Source organism: Myripristis murdjan, chromosome 17 (assembly GCF_902150065.1).
Source record: "Myripristis murdjan chromosome 17, fMyrMur1.1, whole genome shotgun sequence".
Classification (NCBI taxonomy): Eukaryota; Metazoa; Chordata; class Actinopteri; order Holocentriformes; family Holocentridae; genus Myripristis; species Myripristis murdjan.
In genome coordinates, this window is record NC_043996.1 from 29141626 (window position 1) to 29162636 (window position 21011).

Sequence of the window (21011 nt, forward strand, 5' to 3'; positions counted from 1 at the left end):
CGGTACACACTGAGGCTGACGCTGCACTTGCATTGACACGACTTCAGATACAGAGTCTTGATTCTTGTGTAGCTCCCGGTCTCTCTCTCTGCCTGTTAGCACTTCAAAGGCGTTCATTCTTAGCATTTCACAGTCCGGTCACAGCGGAGACAGCCCGATGTCACGGCCAGTCAGCTGCATTTATGTAGTGCTTTTAAAAAAAAAAAAAAGTCAGTGTGTATCAAAGTGTGTTAAGAATGTATAGTGGAGAAACTGCTCAGCGGAAACGGACACAGATCATCAATCAATCAATCAATCAATCAGACTTTATTTATACAGCACTTTTCATGCAAATACATCCAACACAATGTGGTAACCACAGTAAAATACTAAAACAATATCCCACTCCCTCCAAAAACAATAAATAAATTAATAAAATAAAATAAAAACAGGAAATGCGATCATAAATCTCATTTGCAACGAGGAAACACCCGAGGCAGGATGATTAAGACCAACAAGAAACAGATAAGATATGAAAAAAGAAAATAAATAATAATACTCATTATAATACCCCAGAGTACTGGGGTATTAAAATGAAACAATCAAGAGAGTAAAAGGATAGACTGAAATGGAAAACAGGCTAAAATACATAAATAAACATATTAATAAATTCATCAAAAGTCAGGCTAAAAAGGTAGGTCTTGAGTTTGCCCTTAAAAGAAAATCAGCCCCCCCCAAAAAAAAAAAAAAAAAAAAAAACTAAAAGGTGCAGTTACAAGTCAATAATAAAAACCATAGTGTGGAAAATAAAATGTTTAAACAGTGAAAGCTAATGAATAAGAATAGGCTTTAGGAGTTTCTAAAAAAAAAAAAAAAAAAACCTCAGTTCATCAAGAGCTCAGGAAAATTAGAAATGAGCTCTACCTCTGACTGTCTGACAAACCACTGACGTTTTTTAAACTTTTTGTCTGTGCAGCTTCATGGAGTGATGCGGGTGGTGATGGAGCCGCTGCTGGGCGACATGCCTCTGGTCGGAGCCCTGTCCGTCTTCTTCCTCAAGAAACCCGTGAGTACAGTGACCTTTGACCTTTTACCCCATCTTCTCATGTTCCCGTTGAGCTTTAGCGGCAGAATGTCTTCGTTGAGGACTTTTGGACTTGTGTGTGCTCAGTTGCAGACTTGCGGCCGTCTCGTCTTTAAAGCCTCTGCCTCAGTAACTTCACACTGAGATCTCTGTGCCATAAAGCTGCATCCCTGTCAAACACCACAACAAACTATTTTGCACAGTGCAACCTCCATGCAATTAGCCGCTGGTTGCACATGACGTTTCCACTTTAACTATATTCCAATTAATGATGCAAACCCAATTTCTGAGCCGTATCGGATGGGTCTCTTATGAAAGTCGTCTGAGGTTTTGTTGAGGCTGCAGGCAAATCAGACTTGTTTGTGTTTGTTTACTTTTACTCTTTTTATTCTTTAACTGTTATTTTTTATTCATCTTGTTTTGTTTCTTACATATCTCATTGCTGACTCTTTCAAGTGTTGGGAGATTTGTTCGTGGTTGACTCATTTTAACATCTTGTGCGCTGCCTTTTTTGTTTTTGCTTCGTTTTAAATGGTCTTTTTTTATTTTGACTCTATTTTTTAACTCATTCGTTGAGTAAAGCACCTTGAGCAGCATTTTGTATATGAAAGGTTCTATAAAAAATATTAATAATGAAATAAGGAAATGAGTTGGAGATCACTGGCCTATTAGATGTATGTTGGATGGGTGAACATACAGAATGACTGACTATGTGTTTTATTTTTTTAATCTAATGAGGCTGTTGTGGGAGTTTTTCGTTGTTTTCAAGTTGGCGTTTTGAAACTTTTTGTGAATTCTGGCCATGCCGATGAACTCGACTTTGACTGGCGCCCAGTGACTGGTGGATATGTGCCTCACTGGTTAACAACATGGAAGACTTCATAGTTGGATCATATTACTGATTTGAATTCAGATCAGTTGTGATTTAGATTCTGGTTGACAGTTCTGATTAAAATTTGTTTTCTGATAGCGCTCACTAGTAACACGCAGGCGTCCTGTGCTGCATCGTCAGTTTTAAGGTAGGTAGTTCACTGATCCCTGCAGGGGAATTCTCTTTTCTCTTATCACCAACACTGAACTGAGAGGTCAGAGGTCAAGGACTGTTACAGAGCAGCAGCCCTGGAGCCAGGAGGGACTCAGTGTCTTGCTCAAGGACACCTCAGCAGGGCAGAACCAGTTGAAGGCTTTAGAGCTCTCATACTAGCTGAGGCCTCAGAGGCTTTATGAACACTTAAAGAAAATGCCCTTTCCCCCACTTACCCAGACTGAGAAAAGATGTATGTCCAGTAGTTTGGTTAATATGGGTAGCATTTCGTGTTAGCTTAGCATAAAGACTTGAAGTCTATGGGAGTCGTTAGCCCGGCTCCGTCAAATGAAACAGTGATGTGTTTTTTTTTTAAATCCATATGATCCACTGTGTAAATAAGACAGCTTCACAGTTGCTGTAAGGTTTATTTTTTTACTTTGACGGTGCCAGGCTAATGACTCCCATAGACTTCAAGTCTTTATGCTAAGCTAACATGAAATGCTACCCATAGGAACAGAAATGCTGGACGTGCACAGGTGAAAAACATCCTGTCTCAGTCTGGGGAAGTCGTGAAAAAGGGGATTTTGCAGGATGCTGGCGTGTTGCTTTAAGGATTAAATAACCACAACACATGGCAGTTACTGTGCAGACAATCAGTTTGCGAGGCGTTATGCAAAAAGTCTCTCTGACCATAAATATTAATGCAGACTCCTCGTCCATTAGCTGCTGAGCAGCCGTCGAGCACGTGGCAATGTGAAACCCGCACGCTGAGGTCCTTGATTTGCCTGATCATGGTGTTTACCATCTCAGATGCCTAAACACAGCCACTTTTTATCAGTCCACTGCTTCCCCCTGACTGCTGCCTTCCTTCCTGCTCCTCAGCGCATTTTATCTCCCAGATTCAGGGTTTGATACTGACTCCCTCTGGAGAAGCAGCATCACCATCAAAAAGCAGTTAAAGCCCCTCAGGCGGACACAGGACGCGCTCTGTTCTCCTCCTAAGAAGTCTTCTGTGGTCCCAAATCACAACAAGAGGAGATGAATTATGACAGCAGGGGTCCATTTGTTTCTTAATCTGAACCAAGAGAGCATCAGGGAGAAGACGATTACTTGATGTTTTTTTCCCTTCCTTAAGCAGCTGCTGTCTAAACGCCCTTGAGCCAGGCACCAAAACATCACAGTCGCTTTGGTGCAGCTGCTTGGTGACCAGAAGTAAAAGACTAGTGGCTATACTGGGCAGCTCCCAGGTGAGCCTGTGTTTTATGGTTAAGTAGGACGCTGCCGGAAAATAAAAAAAGAGCATGCATGAGGCAGAAACCTTCCCGGTGTAAATAAAGGTTGTAGAAGGAGAGAAGGGCGGTGATTTCCTACATGTAGTTAGAGTTTGTTTGTTTTTGCAGCAACGCGGCTTCACATTTCCAGAGCCTCGGGGGTGGACGTGGAGGAATGGCTTCCCTCCTCGCTCAAAATGTGTCGACTATCGCCTGCATCTGGGCGGAGATCACAGATGAGCTTCGTGTCGGGCGTTGGTGCTTTCAGGCAGTCTTTCGTTTCGTCCTTCTCAGTCCAAAAACCACAGAGGAAGGCCGCAGGGCACAAACACACACAGGAAGTGACTTTTTTTTTTTTGTTTTTTTTTTTTTGTTTGTTTTTTGCACATTGCTTTTTGCACACTGGCTTGTACTTAGATCTTATTCTGTTGTACTTAGATCTTATTCTTTATTTTTTTTTCATCTTTCTTATTTTATTTAATCTGTAATCTGTGGATACTGCTGAAAAACTGTGAATTTCCTGCGGGATGAATAAAGTATCTATCTATCTATCTATCTATCTATCTATCTATCTATCAGCGCCGTTAGATCAGATGCACATAGACATCTCAGAGAGCAAATTTGTAGGAGTTTTAGCAGCGTTGTCGCAAAGGTTAAATTTCTGCTTTAGCCGCGAGTGCTTAAGATGCATTCGTGGCCCTGTTCATCATTTCAAATAAAAGCCTCCAATAAATGTCAAAAGTAAAAATAAATCAAATTGTCACATTATTTTTATAGCACCAAAACAAGTGCTAGAGTTACAGATGGCCTCACAGAGGAAAATACATAAAAATAAACTACATGGAATAAAACACTAGTGTATATTAGGCATATTACATTGCTATTGATATGTAGGGGAAGTAATAAAACACTTTAAAACAATTTTTAAAAATATAGACAGCAAAAAAGAGAGGAATTTGAAAGATGCCAAGGAGATGTCTTCAGTACAGGAGCCATTATTGTGAAAGCACACTCACCCTTAGATGTTCCATTATTTTATTTTATGGAAATAAGATAGCACATCAACCTGTTCCTGCTGATTTCTCACGAGTGTGAAGTGTGCTTATCAGACGCAGATACCAGCCTCAGGTACATCAGACGTCTGCTCTCTCTCTCTCACACACGGAGATGTGCATCGCGGCTGTCGCTGCGTCGGCTGAGCCAGGCGGAGGCTGAGGGAGTCGCGCCCTCGCCGGAGGAGCCGCGTGCTCGTCGGCTGCCGAGCAGATTAGTTCAGCTCGTTAAACTTGACAGGCTTTCATGGCTTCCGAATTAACTCTCCATCTCCAGCACACAGTGGCACTTAATATAGTTAGGTGTTTTTTTTTTTTTTTTTTTTTACAGCCAGCTTGTAATAGCAACGTGATAATGAAGCCAGAGCTCGCTGCTGTTTTTACCCCTGATGCAGTGGGATGAAAGCTGACACCGGCTCTGCCAGATCACAGTTGGATAACCTGCGAGTTTCGGGACAGCGGTTGTTGCCTTACAGATGAAACATGCTACTATTTTGCAATGTAAATGATTAAATTCAATATATTCTACATTATCTAACTGTGGCTTCATGCCTAAAATCTGCCTCAAATTGGCCTGTCGATGATGTTTAGTGGAGATGTCAGGATGATGAAAGAGCAAAATGATCTCACTAATTTAATTTTTTTTATCTTGGTCTTTAGATAATCAGAATTACAGCAACAAAATATTAATAATGAATGGCTTATACCGATGCTCTACCAAAACGTATAATGAAAAAGGTCAGCAGTAGTTAGTAAGCCACAACTTATTGTGCGTGTCCCTTCCCAGACACTAGAATCACAGCATAAGGAGCATATCCTGTCTGTGATATCAAATTGATAATCAATGGTCATGATAAAGGGAAGTAAACTGGAAGCAAACAGCCAAAATGGGCCAAAATGGGCAAACAAGTACAGAGAATAAAACAGAGAGTGCACGTGTGTAGGCAGACATGCACCTGGAGAAACACACATGCTGCTGTAAAAACATCCATAAACCTATCTATAAATCTATCTATAAAAATCTATGTATTTCATATTCATTATTCATTACCATCCGTATATTTCACATCTCATCTCATATTCTTAGGTTAGCCCTTATTGTATATTTTTAGTTTTTAGTCTTTATAGTCTTTATTGTATATATTTAGTCTTTATTCTATTTTATTTAACTTTATTATATGTTTCTACTGATGCTGCTGTAACACGAGAATTTCCCTGGTTGGGGTCAATAAAGTGTATCTATCTATCTATCTATAACAAATACAGTGAGAATGAAATAATTAAACTTTCCTGTAACTGGAGTCGCAAATAATGTAGGATGTTGGTCTTTGAGGTCCAACGCTAAAATTCCTTTTACACGAAATGCACGGTGACATTGTTTTCAGATTATCGGTTTGCTGTTGTCGTAGATGTTAGAGATTTTCAGATCAGCTTTTCCCAGTTTTCCCAGTCGCAGATTGATCCCACCACTCAAGCTGTATGGTCGCATTTCTAATTTCTGTCCTGTAGGTACATGACATAACGTCGCAGTGAGGTGTCAAGTTGTGTTGGCACCGACAGTGTTGACAAAAACATGAGAATTGGCACCGGTTTCAAATTGTTGGTGGGAACGAAGCGACAGACTAGAAAGCAGGAAGAAATGAAGGGACGGCGGGGTGGAACAGCTGAACGCGGTGACGGTGTCAGCCACAGCGTTTCCTGGATGAGTAACACTTCAAACATGCACTTCAGCCTGGGAACCACGTGCCCACCTGTGCAAGTAAAGGCACAGCGGCCGCATTTCTGAAACGAAACTTGAGAGTCCAGGTTTTTATCCATGGAATCAAAAGGCATTCGAGGCATTTTTTCTCCAAATCTCTTATGCAATGATTGACGGTCCAAATTTAAAATAAAGGATGGTACGGTGGGTTAACTGGAACACTTGGCTGTCAAAAAAAGATTTCTACTATTTTTAGAAATATTTGCTGCAGTGGATATACAGCATTTTGGCGATGAACCCAAACACCCTGTGCGAATATTTTTTTCCCTGTGACCGAAACTGTCTTTATAGCCCATTTTTGATTAATAATAGTGGTTCCACTGATTAAAATGACAGTGACTGTTCGGCCAAACCACCTACACCAGCTCTAGTGCCACATCATTTCAGGACAGCAGTTTTTTTTTTTTTTTTACCCACAGGTTTCAGTGTTTCATGGACCAAAAAAAAAAAGAAAAAAGATTCTTTAAATGTTAAAATAAAATGCATAAAATGCAATGCATAAAATAAACTTGCACCACCCAAAGTGATAATGGGGAAAAAGAAGGAACCTCTAACTGACGGTTGGTTACCTTCCAAAGTGGCTGCCAGAAAAGGCTAATTTACCAACCACAGGCTAAAGTTAACAATGTTGCTGGTTCTGTTTCCCCGCCCTGCACCTCGCTGTGGTTTGGCATCGTGTTTTTGGCCGGTTTCCTGGCTGCAGAGCGACAACCTGGCTCGTCAGGACGTTTAGAGTATCATGTCACTCGGGATCGCCTGTCTTATCTCTACATGTTGGCTTATGTCTCTTTTTCTGGCGTGAGCTCTGCCGACCTGGATCAAACATCTTCTTCGTGTTTGTTTGAGTGTGTTATGAAAAGGGTGGGGCTCACCACATCAGGGCGATCTGGTATCAGAGGAGATGTGAGAAAACATCAGAGAACTAACCCGTGATCAGTCAGTCACCACACACACTCCATTTGTTTCTGTACATTTTGCAGAAATGACACGTTACACCTTGTAACTCTCCGGTTTAGCAAAGAAAAACTTGACGTTTGCACCAAAAATGCACCCAAAACCCTCGTCTGTAGACTCCATTGCTGTCTCCATTTTTCATAAAGAAGAGACAAGAGACACCTAAAGAATTGCATTGTTGGAATTGCATGCCAAAAACCAGTTACACTTGAGTTTTGATTTGCATGGGCTCAGTATTGTTAGGGGAACCTCTGTCTCTGCCAAAACACTGGGGGTTATTTGAACCGGAATTTTTGCTTTAAAAAAAGACACACACAGCAAATTTGCACAGGATTAAAATTAAAATTACAGACGATCTCTACAGTTATGACAAAGCCCTAGACATTACCAGGTCATTTTTGTCCCATGTGAATTGGCCTCACATTGATTTCCGTATTTACTTTCTTGTCTCTGTGTGAACTTTTTGACATCCGCTCCCACCCGTCTGGCGCTCCCTGCAGGTTTGACCCAGGTCGGGCGTCCTGAGCCGGCATGGCGGCCGTGGTGTGTTGTTTTGCACGTTGTTGTGGTGTTGTCACCGGACTGGCTTCCCAGCTGGTGTCATGGTCATTGTCTTGTTGCGTCTCTAGTGTGTGTGTTATCTGTGTGTCTTGTTATGGTGACTGCCAATGATAACATGAGGTTTGAAGAGAGACGAGAGCTGCCACTCTGCATGGTGAATGTTGTTTTATGTGTCGCAAGGACAGAGGGATGAAGCGCTGTTTGAATCTCACAGGAAAACAATGAAGAAAACAAGAAAACTGCATACTTTACTTTCTTTTTCTGATGTAGAGGAAAACTTTTTTTTTTTTTTTTGACCTCAAGGTCCTCATAGGATGCTGATCATCCAGTGGGTCAACATGCATTGGTCATTTTTCGTCTTACAGCTCTTACAATCAAGGCTTTTATCTTCCTTCACTTGATGCAAAGTGCCTTTTTGATCATTGCTTTTTTTCACCAGCAAGTTAAGAATCTGAAGTGTACTTGGTTTGCCATCACTTTAGACACGATTGTTCTCTACTATCGCTGTTTTACGTCTCTACTTGCCCTGAGCACCAGAAAAAAAAATGTTATTTCCCTCTCTTTACGCCTTTGTGTTGAAGAATGATGATCTTGAGTCGTGACAGTCGTGGAAGACGCCTCCTCGTGACCAAAACTTTTGCGCCTGTGCGTTTGTGTGAAGCTTCAAGCTGTAATCCAGCTTTGCTTCATGTCCCAGTTTCTTCCTCGTCTGTACTTCACATCACCAAAGGCAAAAGTATCAGCAAGTGTTAGGTAACCTCCTCCTTTAAATCTTCTCCAAGTCAGTTCAGTAGTAAGAAGCCGCCGTCGTTTCCTCTGACGAGCTGCCTCGGCGGGGAAATCCCCTGCAGCCGACGCCTCATCCTGTTCTCGGATGACAAACGGCGTTGTGGTCCACGGCGGTCTGCGTCTGCAGCTCGAACTAGATCACAGGAAGTAGTGTGTGTGTGAGGATGAAGATCTAACTACATGATTGAAAACACAGTGGACATGAGCTCCGATTATGGAAACTGTCTCACCTTCAGCTCTGACTGTAAGACAGTAAGACAACGATGCAGGCTCCCCAACCCTAGTCATCATCATCTTCATCTTCTTGTTGTCACTAACCTCTAAATGTCTAATGAGCCATTTGGCTTTCCGTCCTGCAGGCTTTAGTCCCATGAGGGTAGATTCATAGGACTAAAGGCTTGAACATCTCATCACTTCCCATTTGAAGTCGGGCCTTCACAAGACTCTGCAGTTCCTTGTCAAAACTCCTGAAAGGTGCAAACACACGTCGTTGCCTCACGCTTAAGTGTGTGCGCTGTTTGGACGCAAGACGGGATTCAGTAGCAAGACAAATGTGATCACCAAGTCACCAGAAGTTCGTTCATTTCCTGCAGAGCCGAGCGAGCAGGGAACCCCAACCAGTCTTGCAACAAACGTCGACTGTGGCTCGCATTCGCCGACAAAAGCCAATCAGACTTTTACAGTTTCTTGATATTGTGTGCTTCCTTGTTTCCCTACAGATGTGTGCAGAATAGGCGTTAAAAACCTCCCAGTTCTTGACGATTTTAATTTGCGAGAGTAAAGGAATAAACGTCTGAAAAACCAGCGCTTTTATTTTGGAGTTTGTTTTTTTAATATTAGCAGAGCTCGTCTACGACAAGCCTTGCCACTCTCCATTAACCCCCATTGTATCAAACTTGGTTGCAGTTCCACCGTAATTCCACTGGGGGTGATCACGGGCGAGTGCAGAATGAATGGGGCTCTATGGAGCTAAACGGCTAAATTTGTCTCTTACTCCTGTTTATGGTTGAAAAATCGCAAATCCTGTTGTAGTTTCTGAAAGTTCAATATGGATTATAGGTTAAAAGTGAAATTAGCGAGAACTTATATCCTTTCAGTTTCCTACAGTTTGGGCTGTTGTTGGCCATAACACGCTAGCATTTGCTAATGAATGCTGATTGGTCAGTGACGGACTGCGGCTGTTTACGACGAGGGATCCCACTTGATGGCACCCGAAGACCAAGACAAACAGGAAACCCCACTCTTAAGGAGGACTTTTCCATCAAAGTTGATATTTGTTTGTACAGAGAATGTCTAATATAGCACAGACGGCTCTCTCGAGTGTCTCCGTCTGGTCTCTGGAGACGGGCTCTGGAAATCGCCGTAAAGCAGCACCTCTCAATGTGTGACGTCATCACACTTTTTGAACGGCTTTTTAGAACAGATAGGTGAACTTAAAAAATCCAATATTCAGCTCAGTGTATTTTTTTAGCCCCAACTTTTGAAAACAGTATTCAAATTACTGGAAAAAAAATTATTTCCAGAGAAAAGTGGATTTTTAGGGGTGTAGCCCCATAGAGTCCCATTCATTCTGCACTCGCCCGCGAGCGCCCTCACATGGCCAGAGAGACCCGGAAGTTAGACGAGAGTGGCACTTCTCCCCATATTAGAGATTCTCTGATATTAGTGCTAGCTAAGTCAACCAAATGGCTAAGGATGCATGATAAAATACTGCTATCGGTGCCAATGCAAGGCTAAAATGGAGTATTAGTATCAAAGAGTTTACCCAAGACTAATATCCAGTAGCATGTCAGAGAAATAAACGCAAACTAGCTCATATTTCTCTCATATTTCTGGCGCACACAAGCCTAAATTTCTCAAATGGTCGAACTGGAAAACCAAAAGATTTTATATCAATTATTTTGCCCCGTGATCCCGACCTAATGAGCCAAGCCTAAACTGTTAGACACAGTCATGCATCGGATCGGTGCTCGGTATCAGTCGATGCTTAGAGATTTTGTACTAATACTGAATCAGTGTTATTGGTGCATCTCTGAAATCGATGTAATAGTACAAACAGCAGAAAATACAAGATTTGATTTGTATCGTAGCTGCAGAGGACACACTCTTTCTCTCTCTGTCAAATGGGAAAGAGGCTGTAAAATACCATCTGCAGTGCCACATCATCATCAAATCACAGAGGCCTTTGTTTGATCGCCGCGTCAGACACAAAAATAGACGCGTTTTGGGTCACAGCCTCGCCTTGTTTTAGTAAAAATACAGTTTTCAACTTTAAGTGCTGCCGTTCCCGGGGTAGTCTGTGGGAGGTTTGCGACTCTTGCTGCGTTTCTTGGCAAAGAGGCACACAACAGACACACACACACACACATTATTCTCTGTCATACTCAGCCTTCCTTTGAGGAGTAACATCTATTTATAAAACAGGGATGATGGACAAGTCAGCAGAACTTTTCAGACAGCGCTGAGATGGAAAGCAGGGAAAACAAAAAACAACAACCCAGAAAAACAGATGATTTAATGAGCTTCTGCCTACTGTAAAGGGTCAAGGCAGAGAGGGGAGATGATGATGATGATGATGATGATGCAACACGAAAAATAACTGGAAGGCACTTTAATGCAGATGGTAGTTTAGCTGCTTAGTAGTAAATTTTCCAGTTTGCACCAGAAAGCAGACATGAATATTTCAGCTCCTTTGCTTCAAACATTTAAATTATGTTCGTTAAAGTGTCTTAAACATTTTTTTCATTACATTTTTGCTTTATAAAAAATCCTGCATGACAGAAGTATTACAAAATTTCTATGTTAAAATACTCATTGTCACTTTTTTCTCATTGTGCTTTGTGTTTACAGCCTGTTAGCCTGTTTTACATCTCTCTCTCTCTCTGATGTAAAATTCTCAGAAGAGGCGCTTCTCTCTGGCCAAGCTCGTTATTACTTTCAGTTAAAAGGTTGAGCCTTGACTCATTTACCGGCCTGGTTTACATAGAAGGTCTCACTGGAGACCTTACATGTAAACTTAACACTAAAGTGGCAATAAATATGTTTTTTACGGCCTCCCAGCACAAACAGACCGTCAACATTACCAACAGCTCAGCGATTACTCGGCCTTGGCTTTAAATCTCAGTGCTCACTGTAGCTGCAGTCCTCCTCCCCATGTTTCATGTCATTTTTCTCTAAAAACAATGCAAATGTCAAGTTCAGACCCAAAGTTTTACTCATGCCATGTATCGATATCGAAAAAATCCTAGTATCATATCATGATCTTGATTTTAATGGCCCAGCCCGAACATCTTTTCCTCACTTTTGCGGCTTCATTGTTATTTTTCCAGTGTATTAAATGGCATTTGCAGAAGTTTTGTATGACGATCTGTGCACTTCAGTTGTGATGACAACTTTCCCTTTTTCCTTTCCCTCTTCTTTCTTTCATTCCCTTTTCTTGGCCTGATTCTTTCTGTTTCTGTTTCATTATTTCCTTTTTTCGCTCTGTTTCTCGTTTCTTTCTTACTCCGCTTTGTCGCTCTCCCTGTCCCCTCCATTTCTTCCTTTTATTTTTCATTTAAATCTGTAATCCATTCATGTGTCTGGGTTCAGATTTGCATGCATGTGTGCAGAGATGTTTCACCAGTTTTCTTTTTCAAATGTTCATTTTCTTCATTGCTCTTCAGTTTGCTTCAGTCTTAGCTCTTGCTCCCAGCGTTTGACATTTTAAGCCTCTTTTATGACCTTTTTTCTGCTTTATGGTCAATCTTTCTCCCAGGCACGGTGACGCACACGCACACACACACACACACACACACACACACACACACACACACACACACACACACACACACAACAAACATCCTCTCTGTGTCTCTGACAAATTCTTTAATACACAAAACCACAGATTTCTATCTCCAAACTTTAGTGATTCTGCTTAAAACTCATGCAAACACACTCACATTCACATGCACACTGGCATGACATCATCCCCTGTTTGGTCCACATATTTTGTAACCGTGGCGACGGGCACGCTGCTCACAGCCCTTATATGGTGTGTGTGGGGTGGTGTTTGGTCATGGTGGGTCTGGTGAGTGTCTTGTGAGCTGGACAGTTTGTGTGATCGGTCACACACACAGGCAGCAGCTCTGACCAGAGAGCGCTCCAACGTTACACACACGATCACTGACACGATCACAGACAAGATCACAGGCACGATCACAGACAAGATCACAGGCACGATCACAGGCACGATCACAGACAAGATCACGGACACGATCACAGACAAGATCACAGGCACGATCACAGGCACGATCACAGACAAGATCACAGGCACGATCACAGGCACGATCACAGACAAGATCACAGGCACGATCACAGACATCACAGACAAGATCACGGACAAGATCACGGACACGAACACAGACAAGATCACAGGCACGATCACAGACACGATCACAGACAAGATCACAGGCACGATCACAGGCACGATCACAGACAAGATCACTGACACGATCACAGACATCACTGACACGATCACAGACATCACAGACAAGATCACGGACATGAACACAGACACAATCACAGACACGAACACAGACAAGATCACAGGCACGATCACAGGCACGATCACAGACAAGATCACTGACACGATCACAGACACGAACACAGACAAGATCACAGACACGATCACAGACAAGATCACAGGCACGATCACAGGCACGATCACAGACAAGATCACTGACACGATCACAGACATCACAGACAAGATCATGGACAAGATCACGGACACGATCACAGACACGATCACAGGCACAATCACAGACAAGATCACTGACACGATCACAGACATCACAGACAAGATCACGGACATGAACACAGACACAATCACAGACACGAACACAGACAAGATCACAGACACGATCACAGACAAGATCACAGGCACGATCACAGACTGTCACTGACACGATCACTGACACGATCACAGACACGATCACAGACAAGATCACAGACAAGATCACTGACACGATCACAGACACGATCACAGACACGATCACAGACTGTCACTGACACGATCACAGACAAGATCACAGGCACGATCACTGACACGATCACGGACATGATCACAGGCACGATCACAGACTGTCACTGACACGATCACTGACACGATCACAGACACGATCACAGACAAGATCACAGACAAGATCACTGACACGATCACAGGCATGATCACAGGCATGATCACAGACACGATCACAGACACAATCACAGACAAGATCACAGACAAGATCACAGGCACGATCACAGACACGATCACAGGCACGATCACAGACACGATCACAGACAAGATCACAGACAAGATCACAGACACGATCACAGACTGTCACTGACACGATCACAGACAAGATCACAGGCACGATCACTGACACGATCACGGACATGATCACAGACATGATCACGGATCACTGCTACTACTATTTCTTCTACTACTATTACTACTACTTCTACTTCCATTACTGCTACTTCTACTACTGCCATTACTATTTCAACTACTATTATTATTATTCCTTCTACTTCTACTTCTACTACTCCTACTTCTACTGCTACTACTATTACTACTTCTATTTCTACTACTACTATTACTACTACATCTACTTCTACTATTTCTGCTACTGTGATTACTATTTCTCCTACTAGCAGTACTCCTACTTCTACTACCACTTCTCTACAAGTATTACTGCTACTATTACTACTACAGTTAGCAGCGCTGTGACTACTACTACCACTAGCCTACTTCTTCCACTCATAGTATAGCCACTATATACATCCTCCTATATATACTTCTACTACATCCACTTCTATAAGTACAACAACCACTATTACTACTGCTACTGCCAGTGCTACTGCTACTACAGCTACTATTAGTACTACTGCTAGTACTGCAGCTGTTATTCCTGCTGCCACTGTTATGGATGAATGACCTTTGTTGGCCCTGGGCTGATTTGCCAGCACACAGGTCCTCATGAAAAGACAACATGCATAATTTAAAAACACACAACTTTTAACAGGAATACATTCAACAGCTGTTCATGTAAGAAAAAAAAAACAAAAAACTAACAAACAAACAAACGTACAGCAGTGACAGTAAGTAAGTAAGACAAGTGTTTTGGGCAGCACTCTTCACAGTCACAAAGTGCTTTATAACAAAGAGAATATTAAAAAAATGAATGGTCACCTGAGACACTGATAAATAATCATCAGTAATGAATTTCGGATTTCGAAAGAATCGGACCTACGGTGAAAAAAAATTCAAAATTGGCGGGAAATCCAGTACGGCAGAACATATGGGTTCTTGAGGCAGATTTGTAGAGTGAGGATTAGTGGACATCTGTACCAAATTTCATGTAAATCAGACTTAGGGCGTAGGTTATTATGAGATTTTGAAGTTCAAAATTTTGACCTTTAATTATAGCGCCCCCATCAGGTCGATTGGGGTCATTTTTCTGGGGCAGCATTTGCACGCACTGCTTCTAATCCGTGTGCTAAATTTCATGTCTCTATGGATTACAGAGTCACAGGAATTTGTGGAAACAGTTCTGAAGAAGAGAAGAAATACTACTACTACTAATAATAATAAAAATTATAATAATAATAATGATAATGATAATGATGATGATTATTTCCTCTACTGCCATGATGATCACAGGAGCTGCTGCTCTCATTCCAGCCGTCACTGTCATTGCTGCTGTCACTTTCACTGACTGTCACTAAGAGTGCCGCCGCCGTGCAGGTGTGGTCTCCATGGCGCTCAGGTGACATCAGGGTGTGTCAGCTATGCGAGCCGTGATTCAGCGGGCAGTGAATGTCGCCCGGTCCTGTCCGACCGACTCGGTAGCATAACTCTGGCTGCGTTTACATGCACCGGGAATTTGTTTTTTCAATTCTTTAACTCAGCGAACCCGTTTTTTTTTTTGGTTTTTTTTGTATGGCTGAACATATGACAGTGTTATTAATATGGTGACATGAAAATGGATATTTTCTGGGATTCTTGGGTGTGGTAGCATCATGATATGGCATAAGTGTGGTCTTTTCCTGGTTTTAAAGGCCCACTGTGGGTATATTGAGACGCCAGCAAAAACATGGTGATGTGCACGAGGTCTCTGCAGGTCCTTAAAAATCCTTTAAATGATTTCGATTCAATTTTATTCAATTCCCATTGAAAAAAAAAAAAAAATTATATGAAATCCTTTATTTCATCCTCTGTGCGTGTGCCTCCGACCTTCATCAGGGCAAAAAGTGTCAGTCCTTAATCCCGAGCACTTAAATTTAACATTTTGAGGCCTTAATTTCAACATTAACATCTTATCTCATTTCATTCGTCCGTCCATTTCTGTTTTCATCAAGTTCCTCTGTATCAAATCGACGTGTCGTTATGCCGTTATGAAGCCGATCCTGTGTTTGCCAGCTCACCTGTCGTCGTCACCTGCAGAGAAGAGTCTGTTTATTACAGCAGCAGCGAGGAAACCGTTACGGCCCGTGGAATCATCCGGTTAATGACCGTGTTAGCTGGAGCCGACGTTAATAAATGACTCTTGTTGGGAAGCTTTTATTGCACTTACTTGATGTCAGACTCGAGTAACGTTATCCTCACCTCACCTGTCTACCCTCTGTGCGTGTGTGCGTGTGTGTGTGTGTGTGTGTGCGAAGAGAGAGAAACTAGCATGGCCATAAATGCAAAACACAGCAGAGTCTCATTCTCTGCATGTTTGATTTCTATGATTTATGAGATGGTTGAAGTTTCTGTTTTTTATTTTCTGTGTGTGTGTGTGTGTGTGTGTGAGTCTCTCAGACAGCACCAGCTCGCCTGTCAGTGTTCATTACTCTCTGTTTTTTGCACCAACTCCTCGGAGATGGCCTGATTCAATCAGCGGGCGAGCGAACCTGTTTCAGATATAAACTTTCTTTTTCATTAGACGTCACGAGCAGGAGAAGCGGTTCCGTTGGGCCGCGCTGAATGGAAGCCTTGTCCCGCTCTGCTTCCCGTCTGTCTCACGTCACTTGTTCCTCATTAGCTCTCATTCCAGCGGGCTCCATCTGAGACCTTCGGTGTTTTCCCCGCTTCTGTTGCTGTTTTGCTCCGTGTCCTGAAGCGACTCCACCGCCGGTTTGATGTCGTTTTTCTAATTTCACCGTCTTTGACCAAACACGTCGTTATCGATCTTGTGATGCTGCTGTCGGGCCGACTCTTGGTGCTTCCACAGGCGAGAGATTTTTAATAAACCCTGATTGACAAGGCGGATGGGGTGACCCAGCAGGTAGAGGGGCCACAGTTCACCAGGTGCAGAAAATCAAATCTTCTTACTGTAATGCAGCCTTTAAAAACCAGGAAAACATAACACTTATGCTATATCACTATATTATGACGTCCAAAATCCCTGATAATATCTAGTTCCACATCACGATCAGGTTTTCGGCCATCATGATGTTTTTTATGCCGGTCATCGTCAGTCAGATTGAATTTATCGTCATATTGTTCAGTTTTCACCAAGTGTTTTGTTTTTGTCAAACTTTTCCACGTGTCGCTGTCCGGTTGAGCAAAGACTGTTGGCTGAAGCTCCTCATGTGATGTCTTTGATTTGTTTGTTTGCGTTGCTGCGACCTTTTTATTGCAAATTCAGCAGACAGGCTCTTCTGGATTTGTTGAATCCAAAATGGGTCCAAACTGGTGATGTCACCTTTGGTTTTTGTTTTTTCAGATTTTGATGTCAGTTTTTCTGTCAGTCAGTTGGTTATGTAGCCTCACAAAGGGACTTAGTCCTTTTATTTAATTTTTTAAGCTTAATATATATCTATATATCTATATCTATATCTATATATATCTCTCTCTATATATCTATATATCTATATATAGATATATATAGATATATAGATATATAGATATCTATATATAGATATATAGATATCTATATATTTCTATATAGAGATATATAGATATATATAGAGATATATAGATATAGATATAGATATAGATATAGATACAGTACAGGCCAAAAGTTTGGACACACCTTCTCATTCAATGCGTTTTCTTTATTTTCATGACTATTTACATTGTAGATTCTCACTGAAGGAATCAAAACTATGAATGAACACATGTGGAGTTATGTACTTAACAAAAAAAGGTGAAATAACTGAAAACATATATATATATTTATATAGGAAATACAGGGCAGAGAGGGAATTTTGAATACTCCTCATTCAAAGGTTCTTTTTTATTTTTATTATTTTCTACATTGTAGTGTAGATTAATACTAAACGCACCAAGACTATGAAAGATATAAGATATTATTTAGATTAAATAGAAAGTAAAACAGTGCAAAACAAACCAGAATATGTTAATATGCTAATAATATATTAAAAAAAAAAACAAAAAAAAAACATTGAATGAGAAGGTGTGTCGAGACTTTTGACTGGTACTGTATACGTAGATATAGATTTTTTTTTTTCCTTTTGTTTTTTATTTTTTCAGAAGTGTTTATGTACTTATGGAGCTTATAACAACCCCTGTATTTATTTATTTATTTATTTATTGGATGACAGACCTCAATTGTCAGTCACTGGTCTCTAAAAGCAGCAGCCCAGCTCACTGATGTGTCTCCCAGTCTTAATGTGTGGCAGCTGTTTGACAGAATAAAAGCCGTCCCGTTGTTGTCCTTGCTGCTCGTTGTGGTGTTGACACGGACGAAGGTGTTTCTCTGCCGGAGGTTTTCCTCCGCCGGCTCCCGCCTTAACCGGGTTACTGCACTAACCTGGTTTTGTTTCCAGGCTTGTAAACGTCGTTTCTGGGTTAGAACAACCAGGCCAGACTCGCCCTCTCCCTGTGAGGAAAAACCAGGTGAAGGCGAATGACGTACTTCACATAAAAAGGGTCACTGTGGCATGGAGACACTTTTAAAGACACACTGTGCGGTTTCACCTTGTTAAGATGGAGTAAAGAATGATGAATGTCACTTCTCAGAGGAAAAGAAATCAGAAATGCCTCAGGACTTCAGGACTCTTAACATTTATAAGTGTAACGTTTTGTTTTTTTTAGTCCTGGCAGGAAGCTGAGAGGTTTGAAAATCCTTAAATTAAGATAAGTGCCGTGCCGTCCCATGTGAAACTGCATAGTCCAGCTTTAACTTTTGATTTTCCCCATCAGTACAAACTCAGACTCTCACAGCACTATGGGTATTATAATTTGAATACCACCCAAAAACGATGACAGTCATCATTTCTTTGCCCGGTGTTACTGCTCAGTCAGACGGGGACATCGTAGCTGGGAGGGGAACATTTTCATATTTTTTTGCCTGCGTGCTGTTTCATCCATGCAGTTTTACTCTGTCAGGCAGCGGACCGATGACAGCACGGAGACTCAAAAGGAGCCGGTCAAGGCATCAAGCAGCAAAAACGAAAATGGAAAAAACAGCGATAGCCTGACTTGATGAAACATTTTGCATTGTCAAATTAAAAATGCATTGTTTCAGCTTTCTTAAAATATCAGTGTTTTAGGTTTGACGTCCTCACCCGCAGGAGTCTTGTGTTCTTTGCATCTTTGATGGTGTTTTAAAATCTGCTGCCAGTGAACCCAAAACATTCACTGGTGCATCAGGGAGCTCAGGACGTGTATGAACTGTTTATATTCACAACAAAGAGACTCGATCGCCGGGTGTCAAAGGTTCATATTAAAAGTACAAGCTGTTAACCAGCAGTTTGGCCAGTAGCTGTGTGCATCACAACATGTGTCTCCTCCAATGTCCCTTTTCTAAATCAGAATTTGCAAATAAGTACACAGGATTTTGTCTTGGTGACGTTTCACAGAGACACTGAGCAGCCACTACTGTGTGGCAGGTACAATATCTTAACCAGTAAAATGTCAAAAATAAAAGATTCATATTTCTACTCTTTCTGTTAAGAATGGTTCATATTTGCACCAGAAGAAGCATTCAATATTGCGTCTGTGCGCTGGTCATTTGCAGGTTTTCAAACCAAAATAAACCGATCAAGTGCTGTTCATTTCTCCTCAGTGTGAATGATTTGCTTTTGTCGTAACTCAGTTATGTGTGGATGTAATGAAGTTAGCTGTCTGTGTTCCCTCTCTGGTTTACATCAGCAGGCTGGAAACAGCTGCCTGAGACAGTGAAGGTTATTATTGGTGCAATACAGAACCAAAATAAACAATTAAAATAGATTTTTTTCCCCAAATAAGCTGTAAATAAGTTCCTTTAAGTTTGGCTGTAATAAACAACAAGACCTCCATCTCATACAACACAGTTTGGGTAACTTCAGGCACCAAAAATACTTGGTTAAGGTTAGTGTAAGGTTAAGGTTAGAGGAGGTTTGTCGTCATGGTGACAATAACAAACACCCAGAATCAAACACCGGACTTGCTTCATGCAGAAATCAAACTCTGGACGTGAAAATCCTGTATAGGCGTGACCGATCCGTCACCCCAGCCTCCTCCCAACGAGGAGATTGTGTCTTGTTAAACTACGACATGTCACCTCACTTCCTGACACACCTCATTATTGTTATTTACACGACCACTAGAGGGCGCTTAACCCCAGAACTATACGTCATAATAAACTGCTTGTACAAATTATGGGGTTGTTTGTTCGTAGAGGACAGTCTCGTAATAAACCAGCGTAAGACTCATTTATGCTCCCTTTACGTATGAAAATGAATATCTTTGTTTCAAATGATGTAACCGTCACTTCCCACGTACTTCCATGTCTCCTTTATGTTGGCATGGATGTTCAATAATAAATCCAGTAGGAGGCAGCCCTGAGTCCAAAGTTTCCGGCAACAACAAACGTTATGGAGCTGCTGCAAAGAGGCAGAAACAGAGGCGGTGTTGGTCTGTGAGGTCATTAAACGCATCACAACATGAGGACGGCGGTCTGTGAGGTCATTAAACACAGCACGACATGAGGACGGCAGTCTGTGAGGTCTTTAAACACACCACGACATGAGGACGGCGGTCTGTGAGGTCATTAAACACATCACGACGTAAGGACGGCGGTCTGTGAGGTCATTAAACGCATCATGGCATGAGGATGGCGGTCTGTGAGGTCATTAAACGCATCACAACATGAGGACCGCAGTCTGTGAGGTCATTAAACGCATCACAAGAGGAGGACAGAGGATTTTTTTCTCTTATATTATCAATTATTAAAATTTCTTCTTCGTGTCTCACTGATAAATGGTCTCTCTTGATCTATCGGCTGCTCTGGCCCTGCGATTTCCGGTGGTGATGCTCCGTCTTGTCCGTATCAATAAGCTTCCCTCCATCCGTATCCGGATTTAATGTCGAGTATAAATGAGCCTTTAGTCCTTGTTTACATTCTGAACCTTCATTTACAGTCCGGTCGTCTCTAAAAGCGGCCAAATGCCAACGCAGCATCGTGTGTTTCCTGTCGCTCCTGAGTGAATTAGCCCTGTCGTATTGATCATCGGCGTGTGTGTCAGGTCGACTCAGTTACCGCCAGCTTCCTGTTATCGCCGCGGCGCTGAGTCACCG

General features: G+C 41.8%; 1 protein-coding gene across 2 annotated transcripts in view; it reads left to right on the forward strand.

Annotated features, from left to right (window-relative positions):
• The window catches only part of esyt2a (extended synaptotagmin-like protein 2a), an 86982-nt gene that overhangs the window by 31586 nt on the left and 34385 nt on the right, over positions 1 to 21011 (forward strand). For both annotated transcript variants that reach the window (XM_030074976.1, XM_030074977.1), the window contains exon 7: positions 956 to 1045. In XM_030074976.1, the coding sequence (XP_029930836.1) occupies positions 956 to 1045 (90 nt within the window). The remainder of the gene's footprint in view (positions 1 to 955; positions 1046 to 21011) is intronic.